The 18365-nt window shown below is 49.9% G+C and overlaps 6 protein-coding genes across 6 annotated transcripts; 2 read left to right on the forward strand and 4 right to left on the reverse strand.

Annotated features, from left to right (window-relative positions):
• Positions 1-781: 781 nt before the first annotated feature.
• On the reverse strand, positions 782-2406 carry EPUS_09296 (uncharacterized protein; the record flags this gene model as incomplete). The annotated part of the gene is made up of 2 exons (XM_007804785.1): positions 782-1851; positions 1908-2406. 2 exons carry the CDS (start codon positions 2404-2406, stop codon positions 782-784), a joined length of 1569 nt encoding a protein of 522 aa, XP_007802976.1.
• Positions 2407-4053: 1647 nt separating this feature from the next.
• On the forward strand, positions 4054-4437 carry EPUS_09297 (uncharacterized protein; the record flags this gene model as incomplete). Its single annotated transcript, XM_007804786.1, has 1 exon — positions 4054-4437. One exon carries the CDS (start codon positions 4054-4056, stop codon positions 4435-4437), a length of 384 nt encoding a protein of 127 aa, XP_007802977.1.
• A 69-nt stretch (positions 4438-4506) lies between these two features.
• Positions 4507-6371, reverse strand: EPUS_09298 (uncharacterized protein; the record flags this gene model as incomplete). The annotated part of the gene is made up of 2 exons (XM_007804787.1): positions 4507-5760; positions 5808-6371. The coding sequence occupies 2 exons, from the start codon at positions 6369-6371 to the stop codon at positions 4507-4509; spliced, it is 1818 nt and encodes a 605-aa protein (XP_007802978.1).
• Positions 6372-8127: 1756 nt separating this feature from the next.
• On the reverse strand, positions 8128-8736 carry EPUS_09299 (uncharacterized protein; the record flags this gene model as incomplete). The annotated part of the gene is made up of 1 exon (XM_007804788.1): positions 8128-8736. The coding sequence occupies one exon, from the start codon at positions 8734-8736 to the stop codon at positions 8128-8130; it is 609 nt and encodes a 202-aa protein (XP_007802979.1).
• A 1222-nt stretch (positions 8737-9958) lies between these two features.
• EPUS_09300 (uncharacterized protein) lies at positions 9959-10754 on the forward strand (the record flags this gene model as incomplete). Its single annotated transcript, XM_007804789.1, has 3 exons — positions 9959-10174; positions 10226-10477; positions 10536-10754. The coding sequence occupies 3 exons, from the start codon at positions 9959-9961 to the stop codon at positions 10752-10754; spliced, it is 687 nt and encodes a 228-aa protein (XP_007802980.1).
• A 466-nt stretch (positions 10755-11220) lies between these two features.
• Positions 11221-17760, reverse strand: EPUS_09301 (uncharacterized protein; the record flags this gene model as incomplete). Its single annotated transcript, XM_007804790.1, has 1 exon — positions 11221-17760. One exon carries the CDS (start codon positions 17758-17760, stop codon positions 11221-11223), a length of 6540 nt encoding a protein of 2179 aa, XP_007802981.1.
• Between the last annotated feature and the right edge of the window lie 605 nt (positions 17761-18365).

Genomic DNA, 18365 nt, shown 5'->3' on the forward strand with positions numbered 1-18365 from the left:
TCTGGATTAGGTTAATAGAATTTACTACTACTATATAGGCTGCTACATGGGCCGGGCCAACCCAGGGCGGGTCGGGTTTTGGGCCGGGTTAGACTATGCTAAGCCCGGCCTAAAACCCGCCAAGGGCTCGCTAAGACTTTTTTGACCTAATTTTTAGTAATAATCTATATAATAATCTGTATAGTAATCAATAAAAAGCATTATTTAAGAAAAAATAATTATATTAGAAAATAAAAATAGAAGCTTTTTCTCAAAATAAAAATCAATCTATTCCTAATTAGGTTAGCTAATACTTCTTAGCATCTTAGCGGGCTGCCAAGAACCCGCCAAGAAAACCTGGCCCAACCCGCGGGTTTTTGGGCCGGGTGTCGCCCGACCCCCTTAGAACCCGGCCCAACCCGGCCCATGTAGCAGCCTAACTATTAGTCATTGAGTCATGGCGCATGGACCGTCCTTACATCCACATGCACAATATCATTGCCCTACAACAGTGTGACACAGTGAAGAACCGTAGGTGAAATCGGTACCGAAGATCTATTGACTTGCAAAGTTCTTTTCCCATTGCATTGATGCATGTGTGGATTCCAAAGCAGAACGGCATCGAGCCTCAGCAAGACGAGCTTCAATACAGACCGTGACTTGGGGTCAAATGAGGATGCGACAGATCCGGGTGCCAGACCACTTGTGTTACATGTTACTGATAGTTCTGCAGGTTTGTGCGCCATCGCCCTGGTCCTCAGGCGCCAATGAGTTTCATTTGTTGGTCTCAATTCCGAATGTTTCAATGTGAGGGCAGGCCAACATCCATCAGCCACATCTGCAGGTTGTATGCACATTCATATCCGTATAGTTCACGCACTACATCCAATGGTCCTACCATCCGAGCGTTATCGGCGTCATTGCTGATTTTGGGGGAAGTGAGAAGTGCAATTGGTTGTGGGGTGGTATCCTGTCGGTACAAGCGAGCGCGAGTTTTGTTACCATTTACAAAGACTCTACGACACATGTAAGTCTCCACAAGCACTGGACTTGGAAGATCTTTCCGAGATGATCGCAGTTTCCTCAAGACTTGCTGTGCCCTGGTGTAGATGCGACGCTCAGCAGGGTCATCAACGCTCAAGATCAAGCGACTCGGCTTGGTTCCTATCCTGGAACCTTTAGGAGTAGACGGAGCAGCAGCTTCCGGTCTTCCTTGTGAGAACGTTGAATGGTGTTTGGCAATGGCTTTCGTAAGTGCGGATTTAACGGCTTCGAAGACGTAGAACAAGTAGACCAACCCGTCCAGATCCTGTGGCTGCTCCCTCTCCGGAATCAACGTACAGAAATCTCCCCACGGATGGTTGTTCTGAAGACTGAGACCTTGCACAAAGTCCTCCAACGATGGGAGTTTGCCTATCTGCAGACCTTGGCGGATTGCGGCCGCTACTGGATTGGTCTTGTCCGAGCTGTGTATATCATAGTCGCCTGAATTGGCACCTCGTTTTCGGAGCTCGTGCTGGATGGCACTGGTGAAGACATAGGAGATCTGGTCATGGCGCCGGTTAACAGCATCCATCGATCGTAGTGCTTCGGTTGCATTACAATGGCCTCGTTCATATGCTTGTACCACAGAAGGGTGATAGTGCCAACTGGGGATATCTAACCCAATGCTGATGGTTGGGCCCGACCGCTCCTTTCCCCTTCGTGAGATGAACATCACGGCCATGTCTGCAATTGTAGACGACCAACGAGCAATATACTCTAGTTCATTTATAGTAGCTGGTGCAAGGGAAAGGTGGCTGGCATTCACCTTGCTGCTTCCAGCATGCGGGAGACTTGTCTTTACAAGATGGTCGTTGAAAATACAAACTCCTGTCACTATCTCAATATATCGAAGACCGAGCTACCACGTCGTTGTAGGAGTTCACTATCGAGTTTCAAGGTCGGGGAAGATACGTGCAAGTGCTGAACAGAGGCAAGGTGGTGCTTAGTTTCGTTGCTGGTGATGATGGGAAATGTAAAATTGGTGGAGAAGAACAGATTCCTGGAGTGCGTGTGTATTGCGCCGCAGTTAACAAAAGCCTCATCTGCAACCACGAGCGTATTTCCCATTGATGCTGAAGGCAACCCTTTGTCTCCCTGTCGTGGTTCGTCCTCCATGTTGCCGCCAACGGTCGTGTTCCCATTGAGTAGCTGTGTCAATATCATTGAGGCGATGCGAGCTTTCTCCATGGCTTTGCAGTGCTTCAAATACGTAGGGGAGCTCCTGTCAGCCTCGATACGTCCATTGCAGAGATTATAGAAACCAATGGTCGAGCCGGGGCCATGGTCTTGCCAACTAGTGCTGGTTGTAACATGTTCGAAACTAAGTGATAATTGTCGGTCTTCATAGTGGAATAGATTGGCCAGAACAAAACGAGATGACATAACTTTTGAGGAGCAGAGCAGTTAGAAACTCACCGTTCGTCGATATTCCGACTGGAAATGGTGTTCTGGCAAAACCGAATGACCAGATTGCAGGCCTAAAATGACAAGTCTCCGGTGTACACCATGATCCCTTATTGTTGCCATGTTCTCGTGGAGCAGTTCCACTCCAAGCAGCCTCTTTTGCGCGCATTCTAAATCGCGGTTCCTTCTTCTGTCTGAAACATGCTTCAATTCTATCTGAGAAATGATCAGCTGCTCATCAATGCAGCCCAGTACTACCTACATTTGCGGAGCTTGGTGGATAGTGTTATGACTTACAGTAGGTTGCAGGTAATACCTGGTTTTTGTATGTCTCAAGGCAAACTAGCAATTAATCCGTCTCAAAACTCCTTAATGAAGTACTTAGTAGGGGAAGGCCCTCTGGAAGCTATGCCTAAATTTCCATCAATGTGAGCTTAGTTTCAGCCTAACGGTGATATGATCTAGTTTGCATAGAATTATGCAGCTAAACATTTGAAATCTAATAAATTATGTTATTTCAGACGTTATTATAGGAAAATAACGCTTAAATTATGGCTAAATTATGGTCATTTGAGACTTCTGACCATCCTTAAAATAATGCAACGTCTGCTAAATTATTAAGGACCAATACCACGTCATTTTCAGAGCTCTTCCCCTGGTAAGTATGCGAAAAACTCGGCTGCAATCCGTATCGCGCCTTCGCTCGTCATATGTTAGTAGTAAACTATGTACTAAGTAGTTTTCAAATCATTTATACGACCCTTCTAGCCCTGTTCCTTAGCGTGTCTGTAGAATGAAGCTATTGTCTTCCACAGTTATCCTGTAACAGGAATCCACTCATGCCGGAATTGCCATGGAGAATCTCTCTCGAAGTACCATGTAGAAAGTAGATCTGAATTGTAAGACGACGAAGATCATTTACTGCTGCCGACTTTCTAGGACTAATATCAAAAGCAAACGTGTGCACAGCTGAGGATTGTGCATACGCAGAGCTGCACGTTGTTTACCCTTACTCCCCCCCGGCGGCCCCTCGGATGCAAGTTTTCGGACTCGACCTGCATTGGCTCGGTCATTCAGTGCCTGAATGATCGTCGGCTCGATGGAGACGTGAGCTGCAATCTTGACTGGTTATTTTTTTCCGAATCCTGTAAACAAATCATCGTTTCTCTACAGCTCGCTGTCGTGTAACTTTTCAAGTCATCAAAGGCAAGAAGCAGGAGAACCACAAGACCTAGGCGCAGGGCAATGTAGGTTAAGGTTTTAGCTAAGTGGAGCGGCGGTCGACTCAACCGGGCACCTGCGGCGTAAGAATAAAGTCAATTTAAGTCAAGTCAAGACTCGAGGTTCATCACTAGCTGTGTTCACCTTTATACTTATCAAAAGCCATCTCAGCTCATCTGTCCCAGCGGTTTTAGCATTAAGCCAAAGGTCAATCCTTTTCTTATCTTGAAGAATGTCTTTCAGCCACATACATCTGCGTCCAAATTTTCAATCTCTGCCGAAGCGTACATCTTAGAGAATCCGGACGTGCCAGCATTCTATCAATATCTCGCAACAGGGGCCATTGTCTTTGACCAATCCGACCCAAAATGCGTCTTGCTCATCCAGCGCGCGGCAAATGACAGCATGCCCAACCTGTGGGAAACTCCTGGAGGCGTTTGCGACGCTGAGGATCAAACTGTGCTGCACAGTGTTGCGAGAGAGCTATGGGAGGAAGCCGGTCTCGTCGCCAAACTGATTGGACCACCAGTGGGCGACGGTTATGTCTTCGACACCCTCACCGGTACGGCTGTGCGCAAGTTAAACTTCATTGTGAAAGTGGACGCTGGCGATGCCGGTATCGCTGTACGATTGGATCCGCTGGAACATCAGAATTTCCTTTGGACTACAGAGCAAGAGGTTCATGACGGGAGCGCCGGGAAGACGAAGCTGGAACTCACTACTGCGGATCAGAAAGCTGTCATTCTAGAAGCTTTCCAAGTTGAGTCGACTTCGGAGCAGGAGACTTGAGCTTCATCTTGCTGTTTACCAAGTCCACTACAGCCTAAGAAATTCAACAATGCTACTGAAATCATACATCTAGCGTACATGGAACGTCTCTTCAACAAGCTCGCCGGCCTCCATCATGTCAACAGCCTGGCCTTCCATCAAGCCGTGGGTGTAGCACTCTCCGACAAGCAGAAAGTCGCCATTGGACCAGGCCCGCAGCACAAACGGCATCTTTCCACCATACAGGACACATAATATGTCTCCAAGTTGCATCACCCTTGGACCCAGCACATAGCGACCCTGTTGCGTACGGGCAAAAGCACGATTACTCGCTGCACAATCTGCATCACGGGTCCAGTTATGATAATCACCGCCTTCCGCCATCTGGTGAAGCTCGGGAGAAACGAGGTTCGACGTTCCTAGAGCTTTTGTCAAGTACGCAAGCCCCCGCGCAAACAAATCCTTCCGGTCAATGTCCTGGTATCGTCGACCATCTCTCAATGCGGTGGCTATCCCACCGACGCTCAGCGTCTGCAAGTATGCAAACACCGCAGAATCGCTGTTTGGATCGTCCATATACCGAGTTTTAAGATCAAAGCTGGTCTCGCCGCATACATCTGTCCACAAGGACTCGATCGCTAGGTCCTTTCGCGTAGGATCGCAGTGGAATTCTTTCCACTTCAATGTCTTGGAACATATCTCTATCACATCCACTCTGGTTCCACGCACGGAGAGGAGACCGCCCTCGATGGTTACCTGAGAAGTCCTGTTGCCATGTGCACAATGTGGACTTACAGGTTCGGACATGAGGTGACCCTCTGATCTCCGCCAATCCGGCACCCAGGACGGCAAATCATTCTCAATCGTCGCTCCAGGACTCGCCGGCAATTTTGGATGCTGAACCGAGGCCAGGGTAATGAGGCTCCTTTCCGGATCTCCGAGCAACGCTCTTGTCGCAACGTCGACGTACACTTCTTCCACGGTTTTGCTGTGGTCTGCCCGCATCTCCGCAAGTAGTGTGTTGCCCATGCGCAGGGAGTAGTGACCTAGGAAGATGAACACACGATCACGAGGGTCGGTCAGCTTGCAGTGGCGTGCTCTTTGAAGCTCATACATCAGGCTGAACCGGTTGGCATGTCGACTCAGCCTTGGCGGCTCGATGAAACGTTGGAACATATACTTAATCAACGACGTTTTCAAGCCAAAGCGGCCACGTAGGTGGTGAAAGTCAGCCAGCTCTTGTACCACGCCGTTGATGAGGGCCCAGTCACACTCTGATTTACCCCAGTACAAGGTTGCAGGGGCTCGGGTGCCGATTTCCTGGACTATCCAACCGCGAGTGAACTGGTAGAGTTAGCAGGGAATATCTCAACCGGATTGGATTGGCTTACCCAGGCTTTGTTGGTCAAATGCTCCAAAGGAGCCCAATCCTCAACAGACTGCTTATGTAATTGCTCAGTGTACCGGACGCGGAACTTCTCCTTCTCTTCCTTGTTTTTGAATGTCTGATCCAGACTACGAATCAGCTCAAACGCATTCCTCGACTCATCGAGCGGATCATCCCCTAGCCACACAAGAACATGCGTCGCATTTTTGTAGATGGTATTCATAAACTGCACCTGTCTGCTTCTCTCCTCCTGGTCATTCTGGTTGATGCACAACTGGTCGACCCACAGCCGGCGCGGTTGATCCTGCTTTCTGATTCGCTGCAGCGCTCCTTGCAGACTTGTTGTCAATTCGATGCTCTTGTCAAAACAGATGAACTCGGAGCAGCGACCTGAGTCCCCCCAAACGTAGGACAATGGCTCGTACTCTCCAGTCTCCTCGATATGGATGACTTGCAGCTCGCCTGACAAAGGGTCTGCCTGGTGGCCTGGGTAGAGAGTCAAGATTCGAATGTACGGTCCGTCTGAAAGCGGAGTGTAGCAGTAGCTGTCCTTATTCCGTGGTGGCATCTTAGAAGAATTGATCTACTCGATTCAGTCTTAGAAGGAGGGATCACAACTCTTGCTTCTCCCAACAACGGCCGAAAAGCCAGCGGAACTCTTCATACTGTGCATTCTGTACGAGTTGCCACCGCTCTGTTTGCATAGTAGGCATCAGGTTGAGGCAGTGTACCGCCCTTGCCTTTCTTGCTCTGCATGGAGATGCTTCCGGTGACGCTCCGCCTTCCTAAGCTGAAAAGTTATATCCGCTCAGAGAAATTATTGCTTTTGCGCAAGCCACCTGCAGTGATACTTAGTTTCGCTTCCTGTAGTACATCATTTGGTCATTGATGAGCAAAATTTATCCCGCTTTAGACTCCTCAACCGCGCCAGATCACGGGTCTATTGAGTAAAGCTCGGAGAAAGCCCCAGCCTACGGCGGAACCATTATTGGGCTATGGTCACATCCCCACTTTCGATCCCCGCTCTCCAACTTCCATTCTCAAAATCATCTCTACATCTGCAATTTTTTAAACAGCTAAAAACCGTTCTGTTCTGTCAAAAGAGGATTTTTATTAAAAGTGCTTATAATAATAATATTTTGCTACAAGCAGCTGTAAAGCAGCTCGGGGCTGCTTTTAGCCCTTTTAAAAATCATATTTAACACGACACTAAGACGTATTTATCCACCACTCTGTCATAAAATGACGGTATTTATCATTGGCTCAAATATCCGCCACGGACGCGAGGTACGCTGCAGGCGCAACTTAAAGAGACTTAAGGTTGAGATGGTACTTTTTCATTGGTAGGTAGTCACGTGAAATAACTTGGCTGCGGATATTTGAGCCAATGATAAATACCGTCATTTTATGACAGAGTGGTGGATAAAAAGCTTACTGGCAATTCATTATGCAAGAAACTACTAGCCGGGTAGAATTCATAAATTAAGGAAGACTTCATTATTTCTTAGTATACTTTAGTTCTTATTAATGTAGCATTATTTGCATTCCTTATTATTACGATCACATTATCTATTCAACGTGATTTGACTTGACTAAGCCTTACTACTTATGGTGTTGGCCTTTATACCGTTCGTCTTCGTGTAATAGATTGCGCTGACAAAAGATTCAAAAGCGTGACTAGATCTCTAGTCTCGGACCGAACCTGAGAGCTATCAGTAGGGCCGGCAACCTGGAGAGGTCTTTGATGGAATCGTTAGGAGAAGTCCAGCAAAGCCCCGAACCAGAGGCGTCGATGTAAATGGAGGTATAAAGTAGTGAAAATCTGATTTACAGAAAACAGAATGTTAATGAAACCTTTTCATGAATGAACAAGAGTACTCCGTAAGTTCTGTTCCTCTGTTGAACTTCTGTGAAGGCCTGTTTATCTTGTTAATTTACCCGCGTTTTATTGGTCGAAATATTGCGCAATTTTGGAGATAATTTCACTTGTACCGTACAGCTAATTTGTACATAGTTCTACGCTCTCTACACCCCTATGTAGAGATCAACATGCTATTCTTCGCTCTCTGCGCAGCAGTTCAACAATTTATGACCGACATGATTTGTAGTCGAGAACTAGAGCTTGGTACAGGGAGTTTCATTTTCAGTCGACCCACAACCCACTCGCTTGTCGTAGAGCCCATCCACCGATATTGGTATGAAGCAAACAGCAATAGCTCCTTAATCAATAATCTGCCGCCTGTTGGCATAATCTAATCGACGAGTTTTCGTCAATAAACTGAAATGCGCATCCAGTCTTTCCCAGGAAATATCGTTACTCTCTCTTATGCCATTCGGAGCACCTCTTTCAACTCTTCATCAACACTATACACTTTTTCGTCTGGCATCAAACCTCTCCTCCTCAGCTCCTCCTCACCCACGTTAGCATCCTCATCCAAGGCTCTCTTCATCTCTCGCGCCATGTCCGTTACATCCCTAATCGCCCAAATCCACTCCTCCGTCCACTTCCTCCCCAAGTCCCCCTGAATCCCAATCTGGATGCTGCGATAAGGCAACATGCCAAGCCGAGGATCTCGCTCCGGATCCCACTGCACCCGAACCTTCCTCTCCTTCTCCTCCTCTGTCAGCGGGCGCGGAGGTTCATGGTTGACCACGGTGGCATGCATCAACAGCTCGCGAAAATGCTCGTGCTTCATCTCCAGCGCCAGGATATGAGATTGTCGCGCATCCTTGTAGGAATAGCCGGCCCGGTACATCATCCAGCACCAGCTGGGTTTGATCCATGTCATGCGCGTCGGCGAGAATGCAGGGGATGCGGAGAGTTTTTGCTGTTGAACGGCAGGGATCGCTATTTCGGCGCTGTAGGCCTGGTAAACGGTGATTGTGTCGGCGTTGTAGAGCGTACGGATCTGGCGGTATGGCGTCGTATCCATGGTTGATTTAAACAGTTAACCTACACGGGCCAATGCATTCTAGTTGTGATAGAATTTTATTTCAAAAAGTTTGTAGCGAGCATGGGCGTGTTTCGCCAAGGAGTCCAGTCGTGGGCTGGGATAGGAGATGGTGCCCAAGCTTAGGGGATTTGGCAGTGGTGCGACGGCTGAGGTAGATGACAATGCGAGAAGGGAGGTGTTCGCGGTGATAGATGCCGAAGACTGTGGACAGAAGGTGTGGGTAGTACCAAGCATTATATTTAACCTAGATTGTCACGCCATTTAGAACCCTGCGGTCCTGACATTCAAAATTCTCAAAATTCATTATGAATATTTGTAACAAGATATAGTTAGCTTTACTGAGCTGCCAAACATAGCGCGCAAGTATTGAGCGCGTTCAACATAACCAGTGATGATGGTGGCTTGAGATAAATCATCTATGTAATGACACAGGGTTTGACCGCTGGAGTTGTTCTTCTGAAAGCAATGGCTTGAGCTTTCTGTATACATCAATGGTCTTCCAAATGACCCACCACCACATCTGCTTCTTGTTCCTTCCAGTGCTATGTGTTCGATTTTCACGATTCACTGCTTCGCGATCGCTCCTTGAGATGAACAACTCGCGAGGGCTCCCGAACTTGACCGCTTGGTGTTGGATTTTCTTCTCCTCTACAACTTGGTCTTGGCGATTCCTTGAGCCTAGTGCTTCGAGGGGATCTCTCGCGTCTAGAGCCTCGCGGTGATTCACTGTTTCCATATTTTGGTGTTGGTCCTCTGCGTGGGCTGCTTTGGGGGGAATCTTCGCTTCCAGCGCATTGCAGTGGTCTCGACAGTCCTCTGCGTGGGCTGCTTTGGGGAGAACCTTCGCATCTAGTGGCTTGCGGTGATCCACTGTGTCCAATGTTTTGTGAAGGTCTGCTGCTTTGACTGCTTTGTTTTTTCTTTTTCGGTCTCTCGAGTCTGATTACTGTGCTTCTGAATCATTCTAGCCATACCTGTTCGAAGCTTCAAGAGATCCTGGCCAATTTGGAATGTGCCCCGCGGAATCAATTCTGCAACATCTCTCACCACTGCTTGCTGAGTTGACGAAACATGTTTCACAGCGGCGTCTTCGATCTGGTTTTCTCTAACATAATCTGTTGTCCCTGGAAAAGCTCGTTCTATGATTAGAATTAAAGGCCGTTCAACAGAAGTATTGGCTGCACGCGGTGCTAAATATCTCATGATTCTAGCTGAGAGTGTCAATGAAGGCTGGAACAACTCCTTTCCTTTGACAGGAACGCGTCCACAGCCCGAATTTTCTGTGGGTTTCAGAAGAGAGGCATTTACCGACGAGCAGCTCGGCAAGCTTGCCCCATTCATTGGCAACTTTATCTCCGGCGATCAGTCGTACTTCATGGCCACGTACTACATGTACTTCCCGTTCCTTACTTATGAGGTGAAGTGCGGTGCTGCAGCGCTCGATATCGCGGACTGATAGAATGCCTAGAGTATGACGCTTGCGGTGAGAGCTACCGTGGAGCTCTTTAGACTCATTGGTCGTGAGATGGAACTTCATCAGGAGATTCTCGTCTTCTCAATCTCGCATGACCACAGATCGGTGAGAATCTATGGACACTACCCAGCCATTGATGGGAAGGACACCAAGTATTACCGCCATCCAATACACGAGTTCAGCTTCACAGCCCTGGATGGAAAGGAGAAATGGACGGCATACAAGTTCACCAAGAACGTTTACGAGGTATGGATGCCGAGCCACTTTAAACGGCTATGTTCAGCTGTAGATCAAATACCGGCAGACCTGGATTTCAGCGTTCCACAACTTTCCCAAAGTTTTGGGCTTTCAGAAGACCTTCAGCGCTATGATCTTTCGTGATCGAGCCAGCCTGATTCTCAATCACAAGGAAACAGTCAGCAAAGTACTGGCGGCGGCGCAAGGGACTTCCACCCCCAACACCTCTTTCACCGGCCGAGGCGCGCCGAAGAGACCCAGGAAAAGGCTTGCTGAAGGACAGTAGTGCAAATCGGGCAACCATTGTATGTAATGATTTGTTTGGCCATTCAGATAAATCAGTTTACTCCCTGTTCTGCAACGCTACAAGTGCCCTGACAAGTCTGGATAGTGTCGCCATATAGACGTTGATAGCAGCGAGAGCAGGATTGGTTACATCCTCGCTCAGCATCAAGGATGTTTTTCGGATGGTTTGACGAATCACCTTCTCGACATACTTCTCTTCTTGTTCCAGCTTTGACAGACTATGTCCGGCCTCGCTCGCATGGCCGTCATCGCGTTTCCTCTTTTTGCCTTAACTATTGATCAGTTAACTCGATAACGAACTGGTTCTTGCGTCTACCTCTGCTGCCTGCTCTTGGAGCATGTACGTCCTCCGCATCTTCTTTAGTATCATCAAGAATGAAAGTACCGGGAAGACTGGCTACCCTGATCTCCATTCACACGGTTCTCCCGGTTTATAGCAGTCTCTATCAGTCCGAGTTCCACCATTTGATAAGCTTGTCGGCCGCCTTGTCAGCATACTCTGTCGCCGTCTTGTGCAGTGCTATTCCCGGCGACACTGTGATGGCGCTCAGCGCCGACGTGCCCGCGCCAATGTACATGGACGTCTCCCTGCTGAAGCCCATGTCCTGCGCCAGCTTGTCCGCGACCGCGCCATGCTCGACGGCCACGTCGCTGATACCTAATCCTTCGTCCAGCGCCTCTCCCAGCGCGAGCCCACCACGGCCCGCGTCCAGCAAGTCGCCTGCCACAGGAATGAAGCCGGCCTCGTCCAGCGCTGCGCCCTGGAGGTCCCCGTTTGCGGCAGCATGCGCTGCGCTGGCGTGGCCCATGACCATGCCTAGCACCGGCAGCGCAGCGACAAAGTGCCTGCCCGCCTTGCCCAGCAACTTGAGTGCTTTCGCGCCCTTGCCGAGTTTGCTGGCCTTGGAAGCCTTCACGAACAAGTCGCCCTCGGCCGCGGCCAGCTTCATCTCCGTCGTGATGGTGTGGTCAATGGGCGCTTCGCCCATGCTCTTGATGAACTCAACCTTGCCCTCGTCCAGCGGGATGTTCTCAGAGCGCCAGATTTGGTAGTCGCCCATGTGCATGGAGCCCTCGGGCGGCAGGGCGCTAACCCCTGTGGCAGCCTTTTGCGCCTTTTGCGCGTCCGCGACTGCGTCGTCAATCATGGTGAAGTCCTGGGCGCGGTGCCGGGTCGTGATGTCAATTTCGCCCGACTGGTCCATGATGGCGACATCGTAGCTCCGGCTTTCCAACCGCTGCATCGTCTGCTTGTCCCAGTCGGCTGGCGAGAGACCGTCGGTCGCATACCGGGCCGGCACCGTGTGGCCTGCCTGCACTTTGGCGCCCTTCCATGGAGGCACAGATTTTGTCTCCAAGTAGGGCGTTTCTGGCGTGGGATTAGCGCGGTATTTGGATCTCTGCACGGAGGAATGCGCATCCGCCTGCGCTTTGGTCATGGGTGTCGCCAGCGGTGTCAACGGCGCCGGCTGTGGAGTGATGGATTCGAACTTGAAGTCACTGTCGGAGATCTCGCTCATCAGTGGGTCGAATGAGGCGAAGCTCGGCGTATCGTCCATGCCAGTGGGATCCTTGCCGCCCACCGGATCGTCATGACAATAAACGTAGGTGTTCAGTCCATCACCTATTCCTAGAGCGTCTTGACTTATCCAGCGAGCAAGCCAGGGAGCATAGTACCGCGCTCCGTGGTACGACAATCCACTTTCTTCATCGCGCTCTTTGCCCGTGAATCGATATCGCTTGGGTGTCTCCAATGTGGAAGCAGTGCCCTGATACGTAGTGTTTCCATACGGCGAGTACTCTTCAAAGGAAAGAAGCTGGGCTGTATCATCGAGTTCGATACTGGACGAATCCAGGTGGGTGGAGACCTGATATCGGATCAGTTGGCCTGGGGCGCGGTCTGTTCCCTCAGTGTCTATTGTGCGAGTCTCAATGAGGGCAACGCGGCGTTGGTTGTCCATGGCATGGATTGTTTCCCGCTCAAGCACGATCCCGCCGCTCTTCTTTCTGCGGAAGAGCTCCGCGCTACCCAGGTACAAGCGCTCTTCTACCAGGTTGGGACCCTTTTCAATGACCTTGCGGACCCTCTTGCCATCGCTGCCATAGGTAAAGTAAGCGGTGCCTCCGCCACCAAGGTTGAGGGACTTTAACTTGTCAATGTAGTCCCACTGCGCATTGTCGACATTGGCACTGCCGCCGATTTGCGGGATCCTCACCATGTTTCCATGGTTGTCATATCCATAATTCTCCGTCGCGTTCCCAACGCTAGTGCTGCTCAATCTGTTGCCGGTCTGAGTGGAATCTATGCTGCCCTTTTCACGATAGTCAAACGTCCTTGTCCAGCTGCTAGATCTAGAACCCTGTTGGGTGTTGCTGCTGTCGTGCTTCATCTTCAGCATGTTGCCCGCATCATCGTAGCTGTATTGCTCCGTGTATCTAGCCATTGCATTTCCATCTCCAGGCTGGGGCCCGAATCGGGCACTATCTGAATTGGAGTACCAAAACGGCTGGTCAGCTTGGCCGAGGTGCTCTCTGCCAGTTGCTTCGAGTAGCCGGTACAGTGCATCATATGTATAATCATTGATTGGCTTGACCACCACATTGCGGAAAAATTTCGTCTGCTGGGCTGCATCCACGATATTGGTAATGTTGTGAATCGCATCGTAGGTGTACTTGATATCCTGTACGGTATCTGCCGCGCTGCCTCCCCGCTGCGTCGTCATTTGGATGAGTTTGCGGTCGATGTCGTACTTGTAATCCGTCCGAACATCGTTTCCAAGCAGGACAAATCTGCGCTGCCCCGTCGGATGATAGTCCACGTCCTTGAGAAAGGGCGTCCAGACCGGCTGATCTCCATCGACCTTGCCATGAAGATTGTAGTCGATGCGGACTAGACTCAGCAGGTCGTATCCGGGCCGAACAGTGCTGATGTTGTCTGGGGTACTGTGTGGGAGCACAGAAGTGAGGAGGCGATTCATAGCATCATGCGTCGAGCTGACTTTGAAATTCTCATCTTCGACGAGAGTGGACAGGACACCTTCGAGAGCCGCGGGATCGAACCGGTCAGTGTTGTGCTTTGGGATTATGGGGTCCAGAGCAGCCCAATCTACGGTGTTCTTGTACTCGCGACAGATTCTCTGGGAAGACTCGGCCGCAGTCGGGTTTCTTATATGGTCAAGCAAGGTATCCTCTGGTAGATCTGCATCTAATCCAGCTATATTATCGCCCAAAGATTCTCCGACTTTCCCTTTGACAGCAGTGGCTGTCACCATACCAAGAGCATCAAACTCTACTTGTGAGCGGTTGCCATTGATGTCAGTGATTAAAAATGGCTGCAATACACGATAGTCGATGCCACTCGACAGCAATCTTCCACTGGCGTCTCTTTCACCGACTGTCGTTCGATTGCCGACAAGGTCTGTTGTCTCTAGGACGAGATAGTTGTATTTGTCATAAGTCACGGTACTTTCAGCCTTGAATTGGTTCTGAACACGACGAGGCAGAAAGAAGGTTTGTCGGGCAGAATCAAGCTCCTGGGCAGGATCATTGCTGGATGCGAAGAACAGCTGGCCGGATGGTGCCCACCAAGTACCTATGGTACCGTTACCCTCTTCACTCGGGAAGAGCCCGGAAGAGGAGAGACTCCCTCCACTAACATATCCTCCCTCACTAGGCGTCTCCCCACTAAGCAGAGACTCAGGACTGCTTAGCAGTGGGACACCATCTTTCTGCAAGTGCAGGTTGACCATCTGCGAGGTGAATGCTAGCTTATACGTCTTCCCGGCCAGAGCTCTCGGCTCCATTTTGGTCAGTGGCAAAAGACCGCTCAAGTCATCCTTGCGTAGAAGTGTTCTATCATGCTTAAGAAGCCGTTTCTGTTTGACGTTGGGAGTTGGAGTGACTTCAAATCCAATCTTGACAGCAGAATTGATGACAGCGAAATCATCGGCTGTCCAGTCTTTGAGCATGGCTGGTCCGTTCCTGGCTTGGATGTCAAACCCTGTCAATTCATACTTGCGCGTCTCGCAGAAATTTGGGAGGCGAAAATTATTTGGATACACATGCGGGTCTTCGATGGCATTCGTGGGAGTGTTCTCAATGTAGGTCAAAAACGATTGACTCTGCATGTCTCTATCCCAGGATGTTGGGAAACTGGAGTCGGACTGAATACGGCCATATGTGATAGAAAGTTCTTTCAGGATCTGCCCAAAGGAATTGGTCTCCAGAATCATTGCATGCTTGATCCTGGGGTCAGACAAATGTCTCTCATACGTAATGGTCAACGTCTCGCGCCCGCTTGCCAGTGCCACAGCACTGTGATTGCTTTGTTTGGACTGAATGATTTGCAACGTAAAGTTTGACTCAACCACAGTGAAAGGCGCTGACGATGTTGGCGGCCCCTCAGCAGGTTTGGCAAAAACGTCAATAGCGTAAGTCTCTTGCCTCAACATCTTTCCCTTGAGAGCACGGCAGGCATCGTGGATATCTGCCGCGGAGATGTCAAGGGGCAATACAGTGTCTGGGAGCAGCCACTTTTGTGCCGTTGCTTCATTCTGGCCAGGCTCTCGATAATACTCTTGCTCATACCTCCTTGATATCGTTCCTTGTTCGTAGGAAGCACCCTGGTGAAACCATGTTTTGGTGTAGATTGGTGGGATTGCCCATGGAGCAGCTTGATTAGCACTACCTCTGACTTTTGGGTCTGCTATGGCGGATATCCCTTCGACATCCCACTGCTCGACCATGCCGAAGCCGCGGAATTCCCGATCTTCGGCGTCATAAAAGCCATGGTGATAGGCGTACCGTGTCCGAAATGAATTTTGGCTAATCCGATCAAACGTTTGCACGGATTCAACCACATGAACAGGAAACGCAAGCTTTGATACCCAAGGATGGCCCCCGTATTTATCCTGGAGGTAGAACTTTGTAGACGATTCGTAGAAGATCTCAGTCACAGAGCCCAAGTTGTTGTCAATTTTGGTCAACAGATGGGGCTTGATGCCACCCATGAGCTCGATATACTGCATAGAGCATGCATTCGGTAGAGGTGAAGAAATCACGAGGCAAGACGTGCCGTTCCCCAGAAGATCAATCGCTGTAAATGTGCCGACGCTATCAAATGTTGGGACCGTCTCCAAGAGCCGTGGAGTGCTCCACCCATTGCCGCACTGGTTGAAGTATATTTTGGCTCCATCCCGGTGTGGGTAAATCAGATCGGTCGTACCTGAACCGTCAATGTCGGCCAGGATGATATGCCTTGCATCAAAAGTGTCACTTGCATCGAATATGGGAGAGTGGTCCATCAAGATTTTCGCACCAAATCTGCCGTGCCCAAGGTTCGGCCAGTAACATACTTCTCCATTGCGCAAGCGCACAATATCTGGCATACCATCTCCCGAGAAATCTGCCAGCCGGACTGTCTGCATATCATCAGTGTACAACAGACTCGGCCCTGTCTCTTCATCAACGGCATTGGTGAAAGCATGTGGGAGGCCGAATCCATCGGCTCCCAAGGAGGCAAACCATTGACCGAGTTCAGGAGCCAAGATGTCAGTCAGCCCATCCCCATTAAGATCTACTAGTTTTATATTAGAGTTGAAATAGGACGCCCCATTGATGGACTGGTTGAAGGAGCGAAATGGAAGCCAGGATTCAGCATCATCATGCTCATAGCAGCCAATCAGGCCATCGTCCTCACAGATGATGGCTAGCCGTCCGGTGCCCGTAATGTCAGCGAATTGCGCCTTTTGAGGTCGGAGAGCCCCGTTGGGCATGGACCGGATCTGTTGATTATGTTCGAATCGCGGTTTTGTGACCTTCCTGCCTTGTGAGACGGTCTCATACAATGGACTCGTGTTTTTCTTGTAGTACCACGCCTGTTCATCAGCGGTCAGCATCCCAGAGATGCTTTCTCCATGCAGATCAATCCACTGGGTTTTGCTCGTTGCCAAGCCAGCCGGCAAATCTCTCAGGAAAGCGGGATCGATATCTTTTAATTCATCGTCAAGATGCGCTTTAGAGTAGGTGAACTCAAGAGGTGGCAGAAGCTTTCGAATGTATTGTCCTTGCGGTCCTTTCCGATAGCCACTTTGCTGTACGGAAGTAAGGTAGGTGAAAATGGAGGCAAGATCTGCGCTATCGCCATGAGTATAGCCAAATTCGACGGAGCGCACCAGATAATCCTTTCCTACTGCTACTTCCTCGGGGAAATGATGGAACATGAGAAATCGTTGACAAACGCGGCTGGTCCGCACTTCGAAGCCTGGTCGGTAGTTTGAGAAGGAATCTAGACGGTAGTGCCATGGATTGGTATCCCCTGGAGTTGGGTTGTTGGTGTCATGTTCTCCATAATCCAATACTACTTCGAACATCCAGCCCGCACTGTCCATTTGTACGGTGGAGAGGAATAGCGGACGATTACCACTACCGTCCAGCAGCGGAATGGTGTTTCCATAAACAACAGACTTCAGATATCTGTTGCTGGTCCGTCGAGGATCAGTGCCAGGTCCACGATTGTGCTGATGTGCGAGCGCCACATCTGCTCCAACGCCGTCCTCTGGCTTGTAGGTATAGTGGACCACGTTGCCTTTGCAGTCGCGCGAGTTGCATATCAGCCATTCATAAATCTGTCCAGGCTCCTCTGGATTGCTGATCCGAGAATTGGAGTCCAGACCGTATGTTGTCAGGACATTATTTCCAGACAACTGCCGCCAGTGAACGTCAGTCCTGTCAGAAATGTTGGTCCATTGCTCAATCTGGGAGAATCCACCTTCTACTCGAGGTCTGTAGCGACGAATGGCATAACCAGGCACAGCATTGATATCCTCATGTACGGAGCCATCTGCCGCAACAATGGGAACAAGATCCTCAGCGCCAAAGAGCATGTAGACATCAGACTGATTCCGGTCGTCGTATCGGGGAGCCTTTACTGGTTTTGCGACTGACGGAAGCTGTTGAGAGTTTCCAACCCATTCCAAAGGGCCCATTACCATTACCAGAATCATATGAGACGGTCACAGAGATGCCGAAACCGTCTCTTCCCGCGCTTGTTGACAAGGGAAAGGACATTGACGCCGTTCCTGTGACTGGGTTTGCGGAGAACTTCTCCCCAATGCTCCTGATGGCTCCTCCTCCTTTAGGAGCTGAGATAGCTGGAAGGAATGGAGTGGATTGTGAGGCATTGCCTGTTGATTCAGAAGCCTGCCTATTTCCATCTTTTTCTGGCTTGTCCATGATTGCAACTGAAGGTTTGGTTTACACAGAAATCGCATCAGAGTCTATCAACTGCAACCTACTCAGGCTGTCAGTTGTCGGGCTTTTGGTTGTTTGCAGCTCTCAATTCATTTGGCCGATCTGGCAGACTTGGCCGGCTTCAGCAAGACAGAACAGAACTGGTAGCTGTGCCACCTGCCAGGATCAACCCCACTGCGACGGGATACTTTGGATGAAGCACAAGACGACAGCGACAGTTCAGCTTGATATAACCGTGGCCCATCGGAATGGGGCCACAGCAGACCAGGCGCGGTGGATACAGGGAGCAAATCACAGACATGGAAGCCATGCACGGCCAGCAACAGGGGTCCAGGAACAG

Source organism: Endocarpon pusillum, assembly GCF_000464535.1.
Source record: "Endocarpon pusillum Z07020 unplaced genomic scaffold scaffold3607, whole genome shotgun sequence".
NCBI lineage: Eukaryota > Fungi > Ascomycota > Eurotiomycetes > Verrucariales > Verrucariaceae > Endocarpon > Endocarpon pusillum.